The sequence below is a fragment of the Monosiga brevicollis genome, genomic scaffold (genome assembly GCF_000002865.3).
Source record: "Monosiga brevicollis MX1 MONBRscaffold_76 genomic scaffold, whole genome shotgun sequence".
Taxonomy (NCBI): domain Eukaryota; class Choanoflagellata; order Craspedida; family Salpingoecidae; genus Monosiga; species Monosiga brevicollis.
In genome coordinates this window covers 1,595-2,742 of record NW_001865108.1, presented here as the reverse complement: position 1 = coordinate 2,742, position 1,148 = coordinate 1,595, and the positions used below count along the sequence as shown (strand labels likewise).

At 56.9% G+C, this 1,148-nt stretch overlaps 1 protein-coding gene across 1 annotated transcript in view; it reads left to right on the top strand.

Moving 5' to 3' along the window:
• Positions 1-1,148, top strand: part of MONBRDRAFT_13109 (uncharacterized protein) — a gene marked incomplete at both ends in the record, with an annotated part of 6,184 nt that overhangs the window by 3,824 nt on the left and 1,212 nt on the right. Inside the window, 3 exons of the mRNA XM_001751009.1 lie at positions 175-345; positions 413-784; positions 866-1,011. Coding sequence (XP_001751061.1) covers positions 175-345; positions 413-784; positions 866-1,011 — 689 coding nt within the window. The remainder of the gene's footprint in view (positions 1-174; positions 346-412; positions 785-865; positions 1,012-1,148) is intronic.

Genomic DNA, 1,148 nt, shown 5'->3' with positions numbered 1-1,148 from the left:
CCCGAGTTGATGAGGTTGTGGATCGATGCAGCTGGAGCATACGAGCAGGAGAGTCTGACTGCGACTTTCCGCACTTGGCGACTGAGGTGAGCGATCGTGCGATACCTATTGACCCACAACGAAGAACCAACCGCACCTCTCGTGTGGAAACTTACTTTGGTTTCTCTGATGCAGATGTGCGATTCGTCGAGTGATTTGTACAAGGAAACGCGGGCTTTGCTTGCAACAGATCCAAAGCAACGGCCAAGCCTTTTCAGCGCCCGGAACATCGCGCAGCAGCCTGCCTTGGCCCAAGTCGGGCCAGCCATTGATGTCTTGCGCGATGCGCCCGAGCTCATTTCAGAGGTGCGTTGCTTGTGATTTTTTTTCTCTCTTCCACGAATCGTCTGATTTGAACCTATTGGGTGACTAGGTGGGTGAGCTATTGAAGCAGCTGAACACCGGTGGGCGGGGACCAGCGAATATTGCAGTGCAACGGGTAGATCGCGTGCACAACCCCGTGCTGTGGGAGCGCTACAGCGCCAAGCGACGCGAGATGTTGCATCGTATCAAAAATCAAGTGCACTATGATCAGCTCCAAACGGCCACATCGGATGCGCCCTCGGGCTCTCCAGCTCTGCTTCGCGATGCATCCTGTCAAGAGCGTCTGTTGCTCCACGGCATCGCCCCTGACACAATGTTGCGCGACAAGATTGTGCGCCTGGGCCTTGACTATCGCTTTGCCGGCAGCAGCGCTGGCCACCGATTTGGTCTCGGTGTTTACTTGGCGGACCATCCCGGCAAGGTAGGGCAGCGCTGGCTGTCAATCTCGCCTGCTTACCCAAGTGCTGTGGTGCTGACGCAATGTGCTTACACTTGATCTCAGAGTCATCAGTACGCCGGTGCCGGACCCAACGGCGAACGAATGCTCGTCATCACGCGAGCACTCCTGGGCCATGCCCATGTCCATCCATCGCCTCCTTCTGGGGCGCTGGCACCTCCGCTCCTGCCCAATGCGCCCAACAACGAGCGGTGCGTCGGACAACATCGACCATCTGTTGCATGTTGTCTCTGTCCGCCTCCTGATCTGACTGTTATGTTGCGCCGGCCATTTTACTTTTGCAGGTATGACTCGGTTGTCGCGACACCCTCTGGGCAGTTCCATGAGG